This window comes from Neovison vison, chromosome 8 (assembly GCF_020171115.1).
Source record: "Neovison vison isolate M4711 chromosome 8, ASM_NN_V1, whole genome shotgun sequence".
NCBI lineage: Eukaryota > Metazoa > Chordata > Mammalia > Carnivora > Mustelidae > Neogale > Neogale vison.
In genome coordinates, this window is record NC_058098.1 from 128,425,946 (window position 1) to 128,446,046 (window position 20,101).

A 20,101-nucleotide genomic window follows, 5' to 3' on the forward strand; every position below is an offset into this window, starting at 1 on the left:
TCGAGCCCCACACCGGCTCTCTGCTCAGCAGGGAGCTTGCTTCCTCCTCTCTCTCTCCCTGCCTCTCTGCCTACTTGTGATCTCTGTCTGTCAAATAAATAAATAAATAAATAAATAATCTTTAAAAAAGATACAGACACACGCAGACAGCACCCAGGAGTAAAAATGAAGTGCACGGATAAAAAAGTACCTGTCTCACACCTACCATCTCACATTATCATCACAGGAAGTACATCCTCGCTACTGTCTGCCCAGCCTAATACAAGTTGTTGGTGAGCAAGAGGGACCAGGGATACAAAAGGGAAAACCACACACAATTCTTGCCCTCCTCACTTATGTCTCTGGCTGGCAAGGTAATATGGAAACACATGAAACATTAAATCATATTACCAGAGAAAAATAGAAGTTCAGGGCAATAGTAGAAGGCTATGTATGAAGAAATGTATGAAGGCTCTTCATGACCCGTTGTTCTAAAATGGAACTAAGAGACCAGAGTCAGAAGCGTTGAGGTCCAGCTGGGCTGGACCAGGAGAAAGGTTCCTTGAAGTAGGTGGGGCTGCAGCCTGCCCCGGAAGGTAAATGGATGAGATGGGCGTAATCCCGGAAGTGCTACTTCACAGGCACAGAACCTCATTGCCCAGACAAGAGTACTGATTTCTGAGGTCCCCCCCAACACTTGTAAGAGCTGCTGCTCTCCATTCTTACTTTATCTCTTGGATAGCAGAAGGAGGGAGTAAGAAAATTTTTCTTTTGCTTCCTCACAGGACTTAATCACCCAACCATCATGCCTTCATTTGGTTGACAATGCCTGACCCACTATCTTCCACCTATGCCCTCCACCTAAATGCAGGCCCCATTTTTTTCTTGACATTCTTATTTGTGTATGTGTATGTGTATGTGTATGTGCATGGTGTGTGTGTGTGCATGATGTGTGCATGCATACATGTACGGACCACACTGGGCCTGCATGGTTCCAGCTACAATTCCTTTTTTTTTTTTTTAAGATTTAATTATTTATTTGACAGACAGAGATCACAAGTAGGCAGAGAGGCAGGCAGAGAGAGAGGGGGAAGCAGTCTCCCTGCTGAGCAGAAAGCCTGATGCGGGGCTCCATCCCAGGACCCTGGAATCATGACCTGAGCTGAAGGCAGAGGCTTAACCCACTGAGCCACCCAGGCGCCCCCCAGCTACAATTCTTGAGGTTTCCTTTCCAGCTTCTGGGGACCATTTGCAAATACAATGTAGTCATAGGCAGAGAAGAGATAGGCTAATTAGTCCTGGTCTGTACTGGTCCCTATTTGTCAGATGAGTTTTTTGAACAGCATAGCTGGGAATAATTTGTATCAGATTGCATTTCCTTGTATTATGTCAACGAGAAGATTTATTTGGCATCATGGTCACTGTTTGTAAATATCCTGGAAGCAATGGGGTATAAATGAATGCCACAGAATCACCCAATAGTATGCAGCAAATTATGTACTGAACATCTGTATCAGGATGTGAACAGCTCTGAACTCAAAATATCAGGCTTCTGGGGGGCCTTTACTAACTCCCACAGTTCCCTTCTGGTCATCAACAGGTGAACCCAATGCAGAGTTTCACTTCTAGAGGTTCCAGCTGGACTATTCAACATTATCTAATTCCTTGAAAACTGGTCGGTGGCTTCCTAATGGGGACGCAGGCCTCTGTGTTTACTCAGACTGATGGTTCACCCAATGGGACTTTGCATCTAGGAGCGACGAAATCACCGCTACTCTCTGGGATTAATCTTGGTGACACCAGAATGCATCTCTGCTAGAGTCACTAGTCTGCCTGCTGTGGGAAGGCCCTCATGTGCCTCAGAAAGGGCAGTGATGTTGGTGGGAATGCAAGCTGGTGCAACCACTCTGGAAAACAGCATGGAGATTCCTCAAAATGTTGAAAATAGAACTGCCCTATGACCCAGCAATTGCACTACTGGGAATTTACCCTAAAGATACAAACGTAGTGATCCAAAGGGGCACGTGCACCCGAATGTTTATAGCAGCAATGTCCACAATAGCCAAACTATGGAAAGAACCTAGATGTCCATCAACAGATGAATGGATCAAGAAGATGTGGTATATATACACAATGGAATACTATGCAGCCATAAAAAGAAACGAAATCTTGCCATTTGCGACAACATGGATGGAACTAGAGCGTATCATGCTTAGCGAAATAAGTCAAGCGGAGAAAGACAACTATCATATGATCTCCCTGATATGAGGGAGTGGTGATGCAACATGGGGGCTTAAGTGGGTAGGAGAAGAATCCATGAAACAAGATGGGATAGGGAGGGAGACAAACCATAAGTGACTCTTAATCTCACGAAACAAACTGTGGGTTGCTGCGGGGAGGGGGGTTGGGAGAAGGGGGGAAGGTTATGGACATTGGGGAGGGTATGTGCTTTTGGGTAAATTGGAAGGGGAGATGAACCATGAGAGACTATGGACTCTGAAAAACAGTCTGAGGGGTTTGAAGTGGCGGGGGGGTGGGAGGTTGGGGTACCAGGTGGTGGGTATTATAGAGGGCACAGCTTGCATGGAGCACTGGGTGTGGTGAAAAAATAATGAATACTGTTTTTCTGAAAATAAATAAATTGGAAAAAAAAAAAAAAGAAAGGGCAGTGATTTCAAATACTCAGAAATGTAAGGAATCATCAAGAGACAAACAGATACTCTGGACTCTGGGAAGCAAAGTGAGGGTTACAGAGGGGAGGGGAGTGGGGGGATGGGGTACCCGGGTGATGGGTATTAAGGAGGACACGTGTTGTGATGAGCATTGGGCGGTATATGTAACTAATGAATTGTCAAACACTACGTCAAAAACTAATGATGTACTATACGCTGACTAACGGAACATAATAAAAAAAGAAAGAGACAAACGGACAGCTATGCCTAACCCTCCTGGATGCCCTGTTCTGCTTTGGCTTTTCCTCAACCCAGATTTCCTATTTTTGTTCTATTAATCTCTGCCTCTTATACAGCAGGGTTAACTAGTTCAGTAGGTATGCTACAAAGATACTTCCGCTCTGATACACACATAATAAGTTACTTTTCTTTCTTCTCTTTTTTTTTGGCCAGGTATCATGCTATCAGTGCAATTATTTATATAACTGTTTCATTTAATTCTCACAAAAATAGCTAGGAGGAAGGTAGAGAATTTTAATCCTATTTTAAGGATGACTACACAGAGGCTTAGGAGGGTAGAGTCACTTGCTCAAGGTTATAAACTTCCCAAGAAAGCCAGGACTCAATCTCTGGTCTTCCTGAGTCTACTACTCACACTGGTTTCCTTTACATCAGCTGACCTCCCTGGACCAGTGTGCTTTCTGCTCAGTGAGTAGCTTATACCATAAAATTTCCTGAATCTTAATTCTATTTAATGTCTCTATGGAAACTAGTCAATATCCTTTGAAACTTAGAACTTGTTGAGGAGAGGGAACTGAGAAATATTTTACTCAAAGGAAAAAGATGAAGGAGATGCCTGTGGTCACAAACAATGCTAATGTTTTCCAATAACTTTTGACAAAGGGTCTAAGTGGATTCATAATTTAAGAAAAGTCCATATATTAATCCTCATAGTATTTCTGTGAACGTACTCAGGTCAACTCAACGATTCAATGTTTGCTCCGTGGTGCTTGTGTCCTGGGCCCCGTCAGAGGATGGAGCCCAACACAGGGTGACTCTCTAGAGAAAATGAGGGAAACAGAGAAGCTAACCCCCATGTTTCCTTGTGTTGGGCTTTCTCCTTTAGAGAGGGTGACAGCTCAGAAGCATCCAAATACCCCACAAATTTTCCCAACATCCAAGTTATCAGATTCATTTTTGATTCCCCAGTCACAACAATTATGTTCCTGCTGACACAGACAATGGTACAGAGACCTCATTCATCACCTCCATTTGGTTCTTCCTACCTAAATTTTTTACCCATTCTCTTTAAAGTGAACATGCGTTTCCAAAAATACGAACATCAGCTCCTCCGATGGAAAGTCAGTCATAAAATCGTTCTAATAAAATGCTCAGAGAAATGATGTGGGGGGCGGATACTTCTTCCAGACCTTCCACAATTCCGTGGCTCAGGTACCATCAGCCTAATAACAACTTTAATACAGCGTGAACGCAAAACCGCTGGTCACAGCAGGGAGTTCCAAGGCCCAAGGAGTTCCTGGCTAAAGACCACCATACGCCAATGAGGAGAAATGTGGAAACAAGTGCCAGGAACAAGGCCTATGCTGTAGGGTGCATCTCCCCTGAGAGCACGGAAGGAACCTTTCTTTTTTTTTTTTTTTTTTTTGTTTAGGAACCCTTCTGGAACCACCCTTCTCACCACCAGAAGGCTGCAGCCCTTCACAGGTAGTTTATTCCATCTGGATACAGAGGCACCTACTTGTGACTAGTAAGCACTGGCTCATGCAACAGGCGACTGTGTATCTGGTAGTCCCCGGTCTCTGGGTCCTTGCCCCAACCCCTGCCCTGCACTCCTCCAGCCCTTCCGCCCCACCCACTGTAGCGCTCCTGACAGCCTACCTTCAGGGCCCGCCAGCAGTTTCCCGTCTCTGCATCTGTTCACCAAGTGGACTGGAGGTGCCTTGTGGACAGGCCAGTCCCCCGTGTCGGTTCATCGCATCTATCATACCTGAGCACGGCTCCTGGGTGGATCGAGTCCGCGCAGCTGAAATATCCATGCTGTGTGGATTCCCTACAGCTGCGAGAGGAGGCACCTTGTTAAATGTCTCCTGGAGGAAGAAGGGAAGGATTTGTGGAGGAGGCTCTGGGGTGTTTCCAAGGAACATGCAGTCTTCATCCACCACTCGGTTTCTCCTCACTGGCCTCCCCATCCCTGGAGGAAACCCAGGAGCTGGTGCATGCAGGGAAAAACCCGCTCTCCCCAGTTTCCCAAGAAGATGGAGGGGGCACCTCAGTGGGATTTCTTGAAGATTTTGACCCTTGCACTCTTGCTGGGACTGGGACTAGGTCCCTCAGGACACTGGGTCAGTCACTCACCAGGCCTCCTTCCCCTTTCCCTCTGCTCCCGCCTGGTGGGCTGAACCCCAGGCAGGTGACCCATAGCCACAGGTACCTATCAAGAGTAGGGGCGCCGGGCCACCACAAAGTCCAAAGTTTTGGTGAAAACAAAGTCACCATTTTGGCGAAAACGGAACAGAAAGGAAAATGTCTCAACCAAGAGGCCGTTGAGGACTAGTTCTGGAAATGGCTACCAAGTCAGAGCAGGGAGCTGGGGTGGGTTTTGTCCGGGTGCCTGGTCCTCTTCTGAAGGCACTACTGGGTCGGCGGCGGGGCAGGGTCCAAGTTCCCCCAACCCCACCTCCCAGGGCCCGGTTCTAAACAGGCCCCAGGACAGGAGCGCCGTGGTGCTGCTGCCTCGGCCTGGCCTCAGCCCCTGGCCGGCCCCTGCTGGAGCTCAGAGGCTGCGGAGACTGGTGTGCAAAAGCAAACAGGCCCGGCGGGCTGCCCTTTGGACCTTTTGCAATTCGCCGGGGCGCTACGGCCTGGGCGGGCGACCTGGTATAAATGGGGCGCGGGCGCCGGCCGCGCATTCCCTCCTCAGTGCGGGGCGGCGGCCTGCGGGTGCCCGTCCCTGAGGAGCCAGCCGGCCAGCCAGGCGACACGAGGCGCAGCGAGGGAGCCGCCCGCCCCGTCGCCATGGGCGCTCCGAGGCCCGCGCTGCTGCCGGTGCTGCTGCTGCTGCTGCTGCAGGCGGTCGCCGGCGCCGGGGCGCGTGAGTGGGGCGGCCCGGCCTGCGGGCCGCGGGGGCCTGGGTCCCGGGAAGAGGGGTTGGGGGGCCGGGGACCCGGACCGGCGGTGGCTCGTCCACGCACAACGCAGTGGGGGGCGGGGACAGCGCAGGCCGGGGAGAGGGTTCTCCAGAACCTGCTTCTCGTCTAAAGACGCCAGCGGGCCCCCTGCCCGGGAGACCCGGGGCCCCATCGGAAGAGGGGAGAAAACCCACCGCTGTCTTTCTCCTTTTCTTACAGAGGACGAGGTGCTGGAAAACGCCAGCCCCAGCTGCCCAAGTAAGGCTTTTCCCCACTGGGCGGGGAAGGGCGCCCCCAGCCCCCAACCCCTCCGTCTGCACCTCAGCTCGCTAAGATGCTGGGATGATATGATGAGTGTGCACGGCTCTGAGCCCCAGGAAGCCAGTTCCGTGGGACTCTGCCCTCCTCCAAGGGATCTCAACTCCTTCTGCCTGCGTTTCTACTCTGTCCCAAGCGCTTGGCCTGGGGCAGGGACTGTCACTCTCTTGGCCCGGGGCACTCTAAAGAGTCCCATCACCGTCTGTTTATCAGTGGCTAATCATTGATTCGAAGCACACGAGGGTGAGGAAATGCTGACTTTAACCTTTGTGGAGAAATCCAGACCCCCACTCCTTCCTATTTACCTGACCTCCAGGGATCAAAGGAGCTGGCCTCCAGGTGGTACCCAGCGCGCTCGGCCGAGCGGGAGGCTGGCCTCTGATGGGACAGCACTGCCATCTTGTGGCCACCTGGCATCACTGTCCTTGTGTTCGTGCCCCAAATGCTCTTTTCCTCAAATTGTTCAGCCAATTCCTCTCACAGTGGAAAACTCCAGAATTTCTTAAGACAGTCAGATATCCCTAAGACTTGATGAACTTTGCCTCAGGAATTTTCAAGCTTAAAAGGCATTAGAGCTATTTGCTTTATGTTGCTGACTCTTAATTCCCTAGTCTCTCTTATAGACTTTCTCAGCCCCATTGTTTAACACTCCCCTCCCTGCACCTCAGATAATACATTCAAAAACTACTGGCAAATTTAAGCATTATCCTCAACAAAACATAGTGGGGAAGTTAAATCTGTAAAGGGAAATTCAATATAATGCAAAGTCAATTAAATATAATTTGAGTTTAATTACCATTTTTTACGATCTTTGCCACGACCTCCCTCTTCCCAGTAGACTACTCTTTGGGGGAATTATCTACTATGTCGCTGACCTATTTCTCCCCATGTTAGAAGGTGCAACTCGCTTCAAGCACCTCAGGAAGTACGTATACAGCTATGAAGCTGAGAGTTCCACCGGTGTCCCCACGGCCGCTGATTCAAGGAGTGCCACGAGGATCAATTGCAAGGTATGAGGAGACAGGAAGAGCCACTGGAGGAACCCAGGGCTCCTGTTCTAGCAGACCCTGCTCAGGCTAGGACTGCCGTTAATCACAAAGTGAGGGACTATCTCTGGGTTTGAAAGTCAGCCACTCTGCTGAGTTTTCTGCCGCAAAAAAATTTTGCCAACCAGATTTATTATTCCATTAGCTTCTAAGATGTAACTGGAATACGTGATCTAGAATATTAGCATTGCAGCATGGTAGATTTAACATGATGAGAGAAGCCCAGGGGGTAAGCCAAAGGAGGGGGGCATCTCAGGAAAGCATTCTGGAGTACAGTTTTTAGACTCGGAGCCAAACAGAATCTTTGCTTAAGACAAACAGAAAAAAAAAAAAAGAAAGAAAAATTTGAACATGTAGTTTGTTTTCAAAACTTTATCTATCGCTGAAATGATTGTATTCATGTCCATGTTCACATGGAATGGATCTAAGGGTCACTATTAGGGGCCATGTGGGAAAGAGAAGTCAAGTTGGAAAACAGACCTCTTCTTTCTAGGGCCCCATAGTCTGTGTTGTCTTCTAAGGTGGCCATTGGCCACATATGGCTGTTTAAATTGAGTAAAACTTAAACTTCTTAGTTATACTAGCCACATTTCAAGTGCCCATGGCCAGCAGCTCTCCTATCAGAACATTTCAATCACTGCAGAAAGTTCTTGAACAGTGCCAAATAACCCTTAGGGATCTCTGTAAACTCCAGCAGTACATGAAGTTCTGAATAGGCCCCAAGAGATACGAACAGTTAGGTTGCTTGGTTTTTTTGATGACATTAAGGAGACATTTGCCGTTGAAACCAATGATGGCTTTCTTTCTGCTTCCTTTGTTCTTCCTCTAGCTCTTAGACTGTATTCCCTCTCACCAGTGGTCCCCAACAGTATTTTCCTCCATGTCCTGATTAGAGAGTAAGCCCTGGACTGTGAATGGTCTCATGTTCTTGATGCTGCTTACTACCCTTCTCAGGTTGAGCTGGAGGTCCCCCAACTCTGCAGCTTTATCCTCAGGACAAGCCAGTGCACCCTGAAGGAAGGGTATGGCTTCAACCCTAAGGGCAGGCCCTCACTGCATAAGACTGAGAACTCGGAGGATTTTGCTGCTGCCATGTCCAGGTAAGGCATGGGCCTGTCTGAACTTCTGAGCTCTGGGATTTGCTGGATGTGTTGTGGATATGTGTGTGTGTACATTTGTGTGTGTGTGCACATGTGTGTGTGTGTGTGCATCCAGGGAGGGATGAATGCTTGTGTTTTATGTGAGGCCTGTGTGTGAGGACAAACATTTCATTCTGTATTCACTATGGATCAGGGAATTGCTAAGTTGTCCCAAGAATCAGCAAGAGGTAAACATTATTTACCCTCCCCTAGTGAAGTGCCCCTAATTATCATTTAAATGTGTTTCTAAAAATTCCCATGCTTTAAATCTCCTTGAGACAATAAAGGTGAGATGGTTTGTTTAAACAGGTGAATTCTTGTTTAAAGAATTAAACAAGACCCGCAGCCCTGTGGTCTTCAGGGAAGGTCCAGCAGGACTTGGTGTGGTGCAGGGTCTATTCCACAGGGGGCAGCAAGGCTCAGCCTCAGCAAGTGCAGAGAATGCCAAGTACCCTCTGGCCCCCACTGCCCTGCCCTGCCCAGGACTATAGTTCTGCCCAAGCATAGTGACCAGGCCACCCTGGTGTTTGCAGCTAGCCTGTCTTCTGATTGATCCATGTCTGTATCGCTCCTGTTGTAAATATTGTGAACATCACCCCTGCCTCGAGTCCAGATCACAGTTGGTAGTGTCCTAAGTGTGTGCAAATACAGACAGTCATAGGGTTTTTGGTCTGGGGGCATCAGAAACTCCCCACCCATCTTTTCGATTTGTTAAACATTAGACAGGAAAGCCAGTCCTTTCTCTGCCGAGTAAGCCTTCATGCTTCTGTCTGTTGCCAATATTTTATCCAAGACCTGAATATGTCTGCAGTACAGGGATCAGTGACAGGAGGGACTAGTAGTTTCCTTTTGGGTTTTACCTTCTCCAAACTAAAGGGACTCCTGCTTTTGACTATCACCGGCTTTCCAAGCCTACACTGCAGTATCTAGAACTTTCTGCAAAGATGTTGAGCTATGGAAGATGTGCCTGGTCTCCTTCTCCTCCTTATGACCTAACCAGAGCAGGTGCAGTCCTGAATTTCCAAAAGAAGGTCCCTGAAGGGAAGTCCCTAAGACCATAGTTGATATGGGCTTCAGACATGGTCTCAAGGCTTATTAAAGAGTGATTACCCAACAAATGTATGAAAAGAGGTTCAAATTCACTGTTAGTCAGGAAGTGTAATTAATGTAACAACAATATATTTATCACATTATGCCCATAAGATTACCAAAATATAAAGCAGCCAAGCGCCTGTTGCTGGTGACCTCTGAGGAAAAGTGAACATTGCTGGTGGAAATGAGAGCCAATAGTCAATATCTATTATAATTAAAAACTTACTACCTCTGACATAGCAATTTCAAAAGGTTGGGACTCTCTCCCATGGAAAGAAGAGCAGTAATGTGTGAAGATAATATGCATAAGCGTGTTTATTTCAGTGTTATTCATGTGGGAGGGAAAAATCCAGAAAGAAAGTGAATCCCATCAAATAGAGGGACTGTCTGTATCAATTACATATAACCATAAAATGAGAAAGTTCTATAGCTTAAAAAAAAAAAATCTGTCAGACCTGTACCAATGGAGTCAAAGGATTTCTGTGGCATATAATTGAGAAAAGAAAGTTGGGGGGGGGGATGTGAAAACATTGTGTCGTCTATGTAAAATAGGCAATGAAAAAATCTTTATGCGTGAATGTTTCCACCCCACACCTCTATATAGGAGTGCCTGAGTGTGGAGAGAGAAGTGGAAAACCCAGTGAGTTATTCTGTAAGGAACATGACAGCAGAGACTGGTGTGGGTAGAAAACAGAGTGGGGATGCATAAGGCAAGAAAAACAGGTAAAGAAGTCGAAGAATACAAAAAACATACACATATTTGTACACTTTTTTGAAAAATGTACACTTATAAAGAAAAGATGGGGGAAAAAAAACAGTAAGTAAAAGGAGGTTGCAAAGCTACCTAGCTTACATCCAACAGGCTTACAGCAGAAAAAGGACACGTCTGTGACCTCCCTCTCTCTGAAACAGGCACGAGCTCAGGCTGGCCATTCCTGAAGGGAAGCAAGTTTTACTTTACCCAGAGAAGGAAGAGTCTACACATATCCTGAACATCAAGAGGGGCATCATCTCTGCCCTCCTGGTTCCCCTGGAGACAGAAGCAGATAAACAAGAGTTGTTTCTGGTGAGAATGCAGAAAATTGATAACCATGCCCTTTGAACTCATCTTCACATATTTGAGCTGGGTCCCACTCTGTATATAAAGTGGATTATTGACTTAGCCACATGACTAGCTACACCCAGGAGGCCCTGTACTGGTGAGAAGTGCTGGTACCCAGGGCTCTCCCTGTCCCCTGGGCTCACTGATGGATCCCTCCTGAGCAGATAGAGAGGAGAGCCTAATTTTAAAGCAGTATTTGAGGAGTCCTGACCACCCTACTCTTCAGTTTGATTTTTTGTGTCCCCACAAGATATAACACAGTAAAGCTCTGTGTATTTTAAACCCAGAAAATAATGAAATCTGTTGCTAGCCTCTCTCAAGAATTTCAAGTTTTGATCCGAGAAAGAATTCAATTTAGTTGAATCCCATGAACATTTTTGAGCCCTTACTGTGTTCTAAGTTCTATACTCTGCTCCACCTGGAGAAGACAGAGATGTGTCCTTCAGAGACCTTTCCTAATATGCTCAGGATCTGGGGAGAGAACCAAGACACACTGAGCACAAGGCAGACTGGAATCCATGCTGTAAAGGAGCAATAGAGAAAATCCTCTGAGAGCACAGAATATAGTCAGAGTCCGCTGGGAACTAGGTGGCCAGGTGGATGTGCCTCAGAACCAGAACCACCCTTCATGGCCTTCTCAGTCTAGCTCTGGAGTAGCAGCAATGCCCACTGTCAGTCTAAGAGGAAGAAAATCCTTTCCCAATCCATGGTGCGCCTGCCTTTTCTCCCAGGCTACTTTCCTAGCCCCTCTAAAGCATCCAGAGCTGTTTTCCCACGTTGAATACACCTGTCGTATCTTCTACTCCCATAGGATACTGTGTATGGAAACTGTTCCAGTGACTTAACTGTTAAAACAAAGAAGGCAAATGTGGCAACAGAAATATCCATTGAAAGGAACCTGGAGAAGTGTGATCACTTCAAGGCCATTAGCACAGGAGTTAGCCCACTTGCTTTGATCAAAGGCATGGTAAGTTTCACATCCACATTGCTCCTTGCAATGAACACTGTCCTCTTGAGTCTTAAAATTCTGGAATGTTAGAGCTGGTAAGAATTTTAGGGAAGAATCAACCCAGACTCATTTTCGTCTAGACTGTAGCAGGAAACTGAGGACAGGAAAGGACTGCCCAAGGCCACGTGACCTGTTATTAATTGAACCAAGACCAGAGTCAGGTTTCTGACTTTCCAGTCCAGAGCTCTGTCTTTCTTGCTGTCTTTCTGTCACTGACACCAAACCATCCACCATCCCTGGAGAGTAATGACTGTCCATCCCTGAAAAGGTTCTAGAGCTTAATGGAGGATAGCAAAGCCATCTACTGCTATTTCCTACAAGAGGACTGGATGTCCCCAGCTCCAGGCATCCAACCTCTGAGGAAGTCCCAGGACCTGTTTTCTGCCCTTCTCTCCCTCACTCCTATGAGGTGACATTACCAAGAACATTCCAGTGTCCTATCCTTTCATCCCATGTATGACCGTGATCAATGCCTGGCGTCTCTGCCCCCTGCCTAGGCCAGCCTCTTAGTATTAGCCTTCTCTCCTGTCACCTCAACAGGGATCACTAAGCACCATATTACCAGAGCTTACCCAGTGCCTTGTAATCTTCTGGGGCATGAATCACAGCTTATCTCAATAAACAGGAAGGACATGAGCAATCACGGCCATGCTTGGCAATGTTCCTGGTCATTGTCCTTGAGGCTGAATATATGATGTCTGACAACCATAAGGGTCATATTCAGAAGAAGCCAAGGCACTGGCCTGTGTGTCTTTTCTGAGAACTTGCTGTATGCTTAGCCCCACTCTGGGCAGAACTGAAGGTCAGAGACAGTAGCAGATGAACCATGGGCCTTTCCTTTGTACTTACAGTCTAATCCAGGAACAAGGTTCCTACACATGCCAATAAAGGACAATAAATGGCATACTAGATAAAGTTATAAACTGACCAGTGCAGACAAGCAATCCTAACCCTGACCAGGAAGGAGAAAGCACTATTCATGTAGTTCATTGGGAAAATTTGGTAGTAGATCTGCTTAGAAGGAATGGTGGGCGGGTATCCATCAGTCTAGCCTCAAAGATTTATGGGGGATGTGGAGCATGAACCTGTAAGATACAAAGGATGTGAGAGATATAAGACATAAGGACAGGCTTCTAGGCAAAGAAAACTTAAGAAGCGGTGTGAAGTGTTAATGTGTGGTGGGTGGGTAGGTGTATAATACCTGGTTAGATATACTTTGTGCAGCATGAGATGTTCATTGGGGTGGAATAAGAAGAGTCTACAGCTTGACTCTGCCTTGGGTTTACTGTGCTTTGGGTATACTCTGCTTTGGGTATGCATCCCTTTGTCTACATGCCAAGTACCAAGTTTCCTTCTTTAACTGAGTTTATCTAGTGGGGCAGAACTCCCATCTCCCATCTTCCTTGAAGTTAAATGCCCATGGCAGAAGAATCAGGTTCAATCCCCAGAGGCTGATCAACACGGTTTTTCTAATCTCATTTACAGCTCCACCCCTTCTCAACTCTGATTAGCAGTAACCAGTCCTGCCAGTACACTTTGGACCCCAAAAAGAAGCATGTGTCGGAAGCCATCTGCAAGGAGCAACACCTGTTCCTGCCTTTATCCTCCAAGTAGGTCACCTTCTGCACCCTGATTCATTATTTTTGGGTTGATGGGAGACAAATGCTTCTCAATACCCTGTTTCGAGCAAGGCTGTGTTTGGAGGAGACTATGAGGAGGCACAAAGCAGAGCCCAACCCCGTCTCTCTTTTCAAGCTAACAGATAATTAAGCAAGAAAATCTTAGGTATACAAAACAGTTTGAGACCAACAAAAGATATCTTAGACCCAGACTCTAAGGGTTATGGATCAGGAAAAACCAAGGATCATTGCAGGCTTCCGTGGTTAAAAAGGCTTTATCAAAGATTTGGGATTGGGACCAGAGACTTGTATATCCCAATCCATTTTGAAACCTGAGACATCAACTAGTGTTTACTGATTAATTGCTCTATTCTTGGCATTGTGCTGAGGGAGAGACAGAGTAGTTTGAAGGCACAGTGTTAGTCCCTACCCTCTGAGGACTCCAGAGTAGTGAAAGGGATAAGTTACAGATGTCCCTCTAATGGAAGGGCAGGTAGCATGACCAGGAGGAGGTGGAAGGTGTTCATTGGCAGGGAAGGAGGTCAAGGAGGCTGGATTCAATGGTTTGAAAGGTAGGCAGGATTTGGGTAGAAGTAGAGAGGGAAACATTCAACATGAAAAGAATATTACTCTCTAGGGAACTGGCTATCCATGACATGATGTGCTTCCTTTGTTACCAGGAGTCAGTATGGGATGAATGCACAAGTTACACAAACTTTGAAACTTGAAGACACACCTAAGATCAACAGCCGCTTCTTTGAGGAAGGTAAGATTTTATATGTATATTGTTGCCAGGGCCTGGAAATCTGCCCAAAACATAGCATGTATTATGGCTAGCAGATGCCTGCTGACTGGTGAGTCCAGTGGGGTTTGACGTTCTGGGTATGGGCTCCTCTAGTGAGAAAGCACATCCCTTTCAAAATGTTAAGTGCTAATGCAATAAATGAAAAAGAGAAGTATCCCAAAGCTACCTAGGTTTTCGTAAAAAGGAAATTGGCCTCCTAAGTCTACCTTTCGTAGGTCTGACAACCTCCTACACTCTGAAATAAGCCTGGGACCTGGATGAGATGGGGCAAGTGGGAGAGGCCCTTCGGAGTCAGGAATTAGTCTTTAGAGCAGGAAAAAAACCTTAGCAATCTCTAGTCTAACCCTAACCCTGCATTTGTCTTATATTTAAATCAGTCTTATGCATTCCCTCATTGTTCCCTCATATGCAACCTGTGATGTCAGGTGGTAGCCATGTGTGTTTTTATACCCATTCTACAGAGGGTGAAATGAAACTTCGAGAGGCTTGTGATATATCCAAGGTCTCCAAATATTGGAAGTAGTGCAAAATCAGCCCTCGGGTCTAACTGAAGCCAGGACTCTTTCCATTGCACCACATTTCCCCCATTCCCTCCACATTTTCCACATTAACCCCCATCCTGGCATAGGTCAGGGCAGGGTGATGAAGGAGACACAGAAGTGTTTTCCCCCATCATTTTCTTTTAGATCCCATGGGAAAAAATGGCAGCTAAGCATCAATGGGTCTAGCCTCAGCCATAGTCATGTCAGTGGCAGCCACAGTCATGTCTAGTTCCTTCCAGCAGAGAGGTAATCTGATCAAATTCAGATAAGCCTGGATTCAGTTGCAGCTCTGCCCCTTACACTCAGAGAGGTCTTAGGCAAGGAGAGTTCCTCATCTCTGGGTCTCAGTTCCCTTATCTTTAAATTGAAAATAATAATAAACCCGTAGGACAGTGTGATGAGTCAGTAAAAACACTGAAGTCGAACACCAAGCACAGAGCCAGATACATAACAGGCGTTGAGTATAGGATAGTTTTCTTTTCTTCTTTGCTGTACCTCCCTAATTTCCAATTTTCAGTAGACCTGGAATCGGTTGAAATGTAGAGGTAAGCAAGAACCCCTTTGACACTCCCCCCACCCCGCTTCCAGGCACTGAAGAGGTGGGTCTTGCCTTTGAGCGCACCAAGTCCACACCACCCCCACAGCAGGCTGAGGCCATTGTGAAGACTGTCCAGGAGCTGCAAACATTGCATGTCTCCGAGAAGAATGCCCAGAGAGCTAACCTCTTCAGTAAACTCATTACTGAACTGAGAAGTCTCAACAAGGAGGCCTTCACATCCTTCTTGCCAAAGCTGTTCGAGGTGTCCAGGTATTTCTTTAATGGTTGTAGCCATATATTTTGTATGACCTGTGGTAGGGGGCTAAACTTTCAAACCTTGGCCAAGCAGAAAATCTCAGAGGCCACTGAAATATCAATCCAATAATTCCACTATTAATTAATCAATTAATCTTTGCTGGATAGAGAAATATCAGCTAATGCGCTTAGAGTTCCATGGGACGGACACACACACACACACACTCCCATGCTGCATTCAAGGCAGATAGGCATTTCTGTGTCAAAATGGGAGAGCAATGTTTCCCACATTTTGATGGGTATCTTCTAGCTCCTCATTCTATTGTGAGTACCTTGGAAAGTTGGGGAGGAAAAGAAGTCTGTGCCCTCTGGAAGCTTACACTAGTGGAGAGAGAACTAGGCAAACAAAGTGATACTGTGATTTCTCCATACTTTAAGGCACGGTACTAACTGTTGGGAAGACCAGAGGAAGGACTAAGGACCGAAATGAGGCCATGCCAGTGCTTGTCTGGCATGGTCTATGTTCTGAATGAAAGGCAGTGATAACAATCCTCTTTGGGCAGTAACTCTGGGGTCCTTCTTGAGCCTTTCCTCTGTGGTGCTTCTCCAGTGGACAGTGCTTATAGAGAAGGCTTCCTGCTTCCTGGGATCTGTGTTGGATTTTGGAAGATGGTCAGATTTGGAGAGCGAATCTCAGAAATCATGGGCCAAGGAGCTGCCTGAAGGTGATTTCTGTAACCTTCTCTGTTCTTTCCTTCTCAGCCCCATCACCTTACAAGCCTTGATTCAGTGTGGACAGCCCCAGTGTTATACTCACATCCTCCAGTGGCTGAGAAGTGAAAAGGCCAACCCCCTCCTGATAGATGCAGTGACTTACCTGATGGCCCTGATGCCAGAGCCCTCAGCCGAGAGACTGCAGGAGATCTTCAGCACAGCAAAGGAGCAGCAGAGCCGGGCCACGCTATATGCTCTGAGTCACACAGTCAACAAGTGAGTTTCACACTGCTTCTCCTAGTAGGAGCTGAGGAAGACCCCCACATCTCTGTACTAAGATTATACCCCACCTTCCACTTTCAGACTCTCTTGAGTACTCTTGTTTTTTTCCACTAGCTATGTTGAGAGCAAAGACTTGAAATAAGAAATATTCACACACAAGTTTCGTATCTTAAATAAACTTGGCTGTGTTTGCTAAATCCTAACTCTCATTCTGCAGCTATCATAAGGCTAACCCCTTGGTGACTCAGGACCTACTGGATGTTGCTGATTACCTGTCAGAACAGATTCGTGATGACTGCACTGGGAACCAAGATCACACCTACTTGATTCTGAGGGTACTTTCAGTCTTTTGTAGGACATGCATTGTTTCAGAAGCAATTTCATGAACACCCCCTACTTCTCCTTCTGCACCTGACTTGCTTTTGTTTCTTTTCAATGCAGGTCATTGGAAATATTGGCAGAACCATGGAGACAGTAACCCCAAGACTCAGGTCTTCAGTCCTGAAGTGTATCAAAAGTACAGAGCCATCCCTGCTGATTCAGAAGGCTGCCATCCAGGCCTTGCGGAAAATGGAGCTTAATGATGAGGTGAAGTCCACAGAGGAAGTCCGAGTGTAAAAACTTTAGTCAGATTAACAAGGACTTGGAAAGAGATTCTAAATCTCATCATTCTACTGCTTTCTAATTGTCAATTTCAACAAGCCTCTTGACTGCCTAGCAGTATGTGGATAAGACAGAAATAATAGACCACACTCCGACTCTAGCCTCAGAATATGAGATTTTAGTTACATGCTGTCCCCCTTCCAGATCAACCATCACTCTCACCTTGGGAAAACACGCTTGATTTCCACCATCTTCCCAAATTGGGTGCAAATGACTCCAGAGCTTTGGAAAACGCCTTATTTATTCACTCCAAACTCTCACTTTCCCTTCCCACCTACATTCCTGCATTGAAATAACTTACGGTTAAACAGATTTGTTTTCACTTATAGTAGCAGATCTTCCTCAAGTCCCAACTTGAGTATGTTAATGCATTGGATGTAACGTGCATTTAATCTGAGACCCTTCCTTGAGCTGGTTGTTCTGAGAGACACTGGTGAGAAGATACCATACCAGCATTTGAAAAGTTATCAGAAAGAAATTTGACTTCTACGTAGTAAACCACCAGCAGACCACACTGCTGTTTACCAGGCATGTTCTGTGTTCTGACCAAAGGACAGTGGTAACAGTCTCCTTTTTTGGGTACAGGTCCGGGAAGTCCTTCTTCAAGTTTTCCTCAGTGATGCCTCTCCAGGGGATAAGCGACTAGCTGCCTATCTCATGCTGATGAGGGGCCCTTCCCAGTCAGATATTAACCAAATCATCCAGCTTCTTCCACGGGAACAGAATGAGCAAGTGAAGAACTTTGTGGCTTCCCACATTGCCAACATCCTAAACTCAGAAGAACTGTATATCAAAAAGTAAGTAACAGTAATTGTCCCACATCTGCCACAAAGGGCAAAGAGTAATTTCCCACCCCCCTTATTCCTAAAGGCCGCTGCCTGCCCTTTATGGAGTGTTCTTTCTTCTGGACAACATGTACACAAAAATGCAGCAGTCCTGAGCCAAGCTCTTGGGCAAATGAAATCCAGATCGTTTGGTAGCATTCGGCAATCCATATTTCCTTGGGGTGAGAGAGACATGGATTTGTAACATGGTGAGTAAGCTAAAAATATGCTCCTTCTTTCCATCTAGCTTGAAAAAGTCAGTGGAAGAAGCTCTGAAAGGATCTCAACTCCCAACCATCATGGACTTCTCAAAATTTTCCCGCAACTATCAGCTTTCCAAGTCTGTTTCCTTGCCATCACTTGACCCTGTCTCAGCCAAAATTGAGGGAAATCTCATATTTGATCCAAATAATTACCTTCCTAAAGAAAGCATGCTGAAAACAACCCTCACTGTCTTTGGATTTGCTCCAGGAGATCTCTTTGAGGTATGTGTGAGACTTAGAAGAAGCTCCCATCCTTTCTCCAGTTCGGTACAACTCCATAAATAGAAAGTCAAGGGGGGGCATGAGCCAGCCTGGGGAGGACCTAAGATCAAGCAGCTCATTCCTACCATCAGTTTGAGGCCTTCTTCTTTCCCTCCTCCCTCGCCCTCCTGCCTTCTAGCTAAAGGTCACCTGAAGCATGACGCTGTAGTATTAAGGGAAATGTCGATGTCTTAGGGAAGCCCTTAGATCCAAAGCCAACAAAACACATGTGCTGTGCAATCAGACTGATCTGGTTCAAACCCCAAATTCATTCCCAATCTGAATCTCTTGTTTAATTGCTTATGCTCTCTGACCTTAGCCTTTTCTGGAAAAAGGACAAGTAACAAGTTCTGCCTTTCAAGATTCTTGTAAGATTTAAATAAGACAACTCCTGTGGTTGCCGAGTTCAGCTCCTACTGCATAGTATTCATTAAATATTTGCTTAATTAAATGGACATTAAAGAGGGATTGGAGGCTGACATAGAACAAAGCAACCTGATGGCATTTTCTTGCCTGATTTTCTTTCTCAGATTGGTTTGGAAGGGAAAGGTTTTGAGCCAACATTGGAAGCTCTTTTTGGAAAGCAAGGATTTTTCCCAGACAGTGTCAACAAGGCTTTGTACTGGGTTGATAACCAAGTTCCTGATCATGTCTCCAAGGTCTTAGTTGACCACTTCGGCTATACCAAAGATGATAAACGTGAGCAGGTATGTTTTCATTAAGAAAAGCTTTGGATCTCAATGCAAAACATTTTCCTCCTAGCCTAGAAGTCGTCAAGGAGCTATCTAACTGAAATGACAATTGTGGCTATTATTAACCAGTCCCGTGGAAGGAAAGACTAGGGTCCTCTGCAGTTATAAGCCTCCTAGAGATTCAGTGTGCCCAGGAGCCAGACTTATTAGAGGCGCTCTCCCATTATGATGACCTGTGGAAATTCTGGGGCATGGATTTAAATTCTGACTTACTGTTTTCACACTGTGCACGCCTGAGAAAACTGCTTGATACTCTGTCTGTTTCTACATCCCCAGAGTGCTAATAATCCATACTTCACTGGGTTATTTAAAGACTAAATGAAATAAAGTATGTAAAATGCTAAGCAGAGTACATGACTGGTACTGATTGTTCAATAAGCAGATATTACTTTAATTTTTGAATTCTTATTTTCCTTATTAACCGCTTTCTTCGGCTCTTACTCGTATAGTGGGAGCAAAATCTACTTTGAAGCTAACATAAGCCCCCACTTAAGGAGTAGAAAATAGATTGTATAATCTGGAGTTTCGCCTTCTTTAGTTTTTTGCTACTCCAAGTCTGATTCAGTCATTGGCTCACATCACGGTTTGTTAGAAACGCAGGTTCTGAGACCCCACTGAGATCTACTGCATCAGAACCTGCATCTTAATGACACTCCCTAGGTGACCTGTATGTACATTTCAGTTTGAAAAGCAGGGCAATAATTTACTCCTGGATGCCAACAGATGGCCCAAACCTCCACTTTCTAATTTACTCATCTCCCCGTGAGGCTGGGGCTCTTTGCTCTGTTGGAGTCTGTCAATCGTTCTTTTTTTTTTTTTTTTTTTTCCCACATGTATAAGCATCAGTCTATGGTGTTCTTCTAATCTCTAAGAAGAACTTATCTAGGAAAAGGTGTTTTTCAAGGTTTTGGCCAATTTATATAGCAGCTATATTTTCTCAAGAAACCCCTGGTATTCATCTCTCATCAGAGGAAAAAGGGGTAATCAGGAGATATCTTCTACTCTTTGTGAGCCCTAGGAATCCTGGGATCCTGGAGAACAGAGGTCCCTCTTATTATGTCTGCATTCAAGTTTCCA

The 20,101-nt window shown here is 45.9% G+C and overlaps 1 protein-coding gene across 1 annotated transcript in view; it reads left to right on the forward strand.

The window, feature by feature from the left end:
• The first annotated feature begins 5,687 nt into the window (after nt 1–5,687).
• APOB (apolipoprotein B) overlaps nt 5,688–20,101 on the forward strand; it is a 37,383-nt gene continuing 22,969 nt past the window's right edge. Inside the window, exons 1-15 of the mRNA XM_044262005.1 lie at nt 5,688–5,763; nt 6,020–6,058; nt 7,013–7,128; nt 8,119–8,264; nt 10,308–10,461; nt 11,309–11,464; nt 12,992–13,116; nt 13,806–13,891; nt 15,061–15,280; nt 16,028–16,255; nt 16,479–16,596; nt 16,703–16,849; nt 17,510–17,721; nt 17,996–18,233; nt 18,803–18,979. Coding sequence (XP_044117940.1) covers nt 5,688–5,763; nt 6,020–6,058; nt 7,013–7,128; nt 8,119–8,264; nt 10,308–10,461; nt 11,309–11,464; nt 12,992–13,116; nt 13,806–13,891; nt 15,061–15,280; nt 16,028–16,255; nt 16,479–16,596; nt 16,703–16,849; nt 17,510–17,721; nt 17,996–18,233; nt 18,803–18,979 — 2,238 coding nt within the window. The remainder of the gene's footprint in view (nt 5,764–6,019; nt 6,059–7,012; nt 7,129–8,118; nt 8,265–10,307; nt 10,462–11,308; nt 11,465–12,991; nt 13,117–13,805; nt 13,892–15,060; nt 15,281–16,027; nt 16,256–16,478; nt 16,597–16,702; nt 16,850–17,509; nt 17,722–17,995; nt 18,234–18,802; nt 18,980–20,101) is intronic.